General features: G+C 41.9%; 1 protein-coding gene across 1 annotated transcript; it reads right to left on the bottom strand.

Moving 5' to 3' along the window:
- Positions 1-634: 634 nt before the first annotated feature.
- On the bottom strand, positions 635-2644 carry LOC121878959 (innexin shaking-B-like). The gene is given in 4 exon segments (XM_042385413.1): positions 635-1160; positions 1162-1266; positions 1268-1746; positions 2555-2644. Coding segments are annotated over 4 exon segments (873 nt in total). The 3' UTR covers positions 635-961.
- Positions 2645-3427: the final 783 nt, after the last annotated feature.

The raw sequence follows: 3427 nt of genomic DNA, 5'->3' as shown, positions 1-3427 counted from the left end.
CATCATACCCCCACACCCACCACTGCCATTACACACCGCCACCATCACATCACACACCCACACCATCATCACTATCACATTGCCATCATCACACAACACACCTAACACCGCCCACACACCAACACCACATCATCACAACAACACCAACACGCCATCATCACATCACACACACAAACACTGACATCATCAAGAATCACACCCAAGTGCCATCATCACACCACACACCAACACTGCCATCATCACACTCACACACTCAACACTGCCATCATCACATCACACACCCACACTGCCATTGTCACATCACACACTAACACCATCATCACATCACACCAACATCACACATCATCACACCACACTAACACTACCATCATACACCACACACTAACACTGCCATCATCACACAACATACCAACACTGCCATCATCACCCAACACACTAACACTGCCATCATCACACCACACACTAACACTGCCATTATCACATCACACACACTAATACTCGCTTACATCACACACCCACACTGCCATCATCACATCACACACTAACACTGCCGTCATCACACAACACACTAACACTGCCATCATCACATCACACACCCACACTGCCATCATCACACAACACACTAACACTGCCATCATTACATTACACACCCACACTGCCATCATCTCATCACACACTAACACTGCCATAATCACATCACGCAACCACACTGTCATCATTACAATATTAAGTGTGAAGTGGAACTGACACTACTGAAGTCACCATCGTTAAACACGTTGGGCGTTTGTCTTTACCGTATAACTTGGACAATAATCACACTAACACTCTCTATAAGATAACTAAATGCTAAAATGCTAAGGAGGTAAAAGAGAGGTTAATCATTTTTTTACATATTGTTAAATATAGAGCAAATCAGTACTGTGTGTTGTCTCGTCAGTGTGCTTGTAGCAGGTGGGAGATGTCACGCATTTTCGTTCATGAGGTGAAATCGTTCTGGGAGTGGCGGTGGCGCCGACATCTCTAGGTCTGGGTGAATGGGTCTGTTTGTTAGTCGTGATGCCAACTCTTCCATCAAAAAGCTAAAAGACACGAGCTCTACATTTTTGCTTAAAAGATAAAGCAAGAAGAAATCTCCCACTTGAGTTTTTTGAGATAACGTCAAGGCCGTTCTTAAATCGTAGCCCTGCTCGCTTCTGTAGAAGACCAGAGCGAATCGCCGGGACACAGAACACTAAAAGACGGTAGACAAGTGCTAAGGTACTAATGCCACCGGATGACAAACCAGAACCACAGGAAGACGTATATCTTCTCATTAATGATGTTGAGAGCGAGAACACACATTAGGTCGTGAGTCTCGATGGATCCAGAAGGACCGTACATGTTAAAGTTGCACTTGGTTACTCGGGGAAAGACGACGATCATAGGGTCCGTCCGCTCTTCCTGGTTGGTCTCTGTGAAATACAATACATCAATACCATATTTGAAGAACATACCCCCTAAGAACTTGTTCAGGAACCACATGTTGAACAGCGAATTCCCCAAGTTTAGTAACTCGCAGAGGAAGAACTTGATGGCGTAAAAGTTATGATAGTGGATAGAGGAGTACAGGTAGTCTGCCAGTAGGTGGATTTTCTCGTGACGTTCATCCTTGCTCATGACAGGCATAGAGAGACCCATCACGATGGAGTCCAGCTTGCCGCCTTCCCAGGTCTTCCATAACCAGTGAGGAGTATAGAACAGAAGTCCCTGTGGGAGAGGTTAAGACGTCAGTTATGGTGAAACAAGACAAATTATAATTTGTCTTATTGGAGTAACTCTTCTCCTAAAAAAGTGTTTAAAATTTTCAATAATATCTTCATGAACAAGATATTCTATAATTATAAAATGTTCACAAGTCTAATCATATTGTCCCCCCCAACTTGGGGAAGATACATTATAAAAAGAAGGGTATAAAAAAGGTAAAAAAATTGTGTCCCAAATGATAATCCTTTTTTAAGGATATATGATTACCAATGAACTCTCATAGATAGAGAGGGTATATTATCATTCGCAAAACCCTTACTGTACAAAATGGGATATAAATATCAGTTCGTTTATAACTCTTAGGTTACAAAAGGGTGTACCATTATGAAAATTACTGTGCAGTGATCCTCCTCACGACGTTTGTACGCCACTTAGCCCCTTCCACTGTGCAGTAACACACACCTTAGCCAAGACAGTCCTGATACATGTTTCAGTTATACCGTGGGTGCTGTAAAAAGCTAGCAAACACTATAGGTGGTATTACCATTACAATCAGCATTGCAATCCAACTTTGCAATAGTCATTTTCCACAACGATGGGTCATGACTTCTCTTTCTAGCATACGCCCACGCCCTTAACTATCACTGTCACTCTACAACGAATATTTTAAAATATTCTCTTTTACACAAAAATAGCTCCAAAAAAGAAGGAACTCGAGTTTTCCTTCAATAGTGAGCTCTTCATCGCTCAGAGTAGTGCTATTTGACTGTGAAAAGGAAGTGAGAGTGTAACCCAGCGTTCATTGGCTCACTCGGCATATTCGAAACTGAAGGTGTTTTAAATATATTAAGTTGTCCCATATCTCCTCCTCATGTACAGTAGAATCATTGAGGTTCAACATGATCATTAAGATTGGATGTTCCATTTCATTAATTACCAATATCATACTGTTACGACCCTCCTTTCACCAATTACCCAGCTTCCACCACTGGTTACCAGCGGTCAGAGTCGTATGTACAGGCGATATCTAACAAGTGTCGTCGAATTACCACTGGCTGTCCCGCCAGTCTCCGGTAATTTCCCGACGATCGGTATCAGTGCACAGACAACCAACAGGCAGGTAGCGTTCCACCAGGTCACAGAAACACACTTCTGCCCTCCAGTCTACTTTAATAGTCACTGATTCTTCACAACACTGTACACACGGTAACGGCTTCACAGCTGATTCTTTTCACTTCGAATATATAGTCAGCACACTACCAGTGTACAATTCTGTCTTTCACTTTATATTGATCACAACAATTCCACAATACTTGCACAACAATTATCTTCAGTTGTCTTATTTGGCTTGTTCTTTACCCTTGGAGCGGAAACGGTCGACTCAAGGCCGCTCGCTGTCATTTATATATGCTTGACAGACGCCTAGAGCATTCTAGGGATGTCCAGACACTGGAGGTCTGCTTAAGACGTGCCTGGAGAATTCTAGAATGATCTAGGCTTACAATAAGAAGTAAATCATAAAAAAAATGATGCAGTACATTTCAGAAAATTCTTACATAAGTAATACATCAATATACACGAAATCTTCCTCAATTTGCCAAAATAACTGCTGCTTGGAATAGAAAACAATCAAAACACCTAGTTTACAAACATTATAATACAAAGTAAATTCGGAGCAGTGGTG

Source organism: Homarus americanus, unplaced genomic scaffold (genome assembly GCF_018991925.1).
Source record: "Homarus americanus isolate GMGI-L3 unplaced genomic scaffold, GMGI_Hamer_2.0 scaffold50885, whole genome shotgun sequence".
Lineage (NCBI taxonomy): Eukaryota > Metazoa > Arthropoda > Malacostraca > Decapoda > Nephropidae > Homarus > Homarus americanus.
The sequence above is the reverse complement of the archived record's forward strand: the minus strand, read 5'-3'. Positions and strand labels throughout refer to the sequence as shown.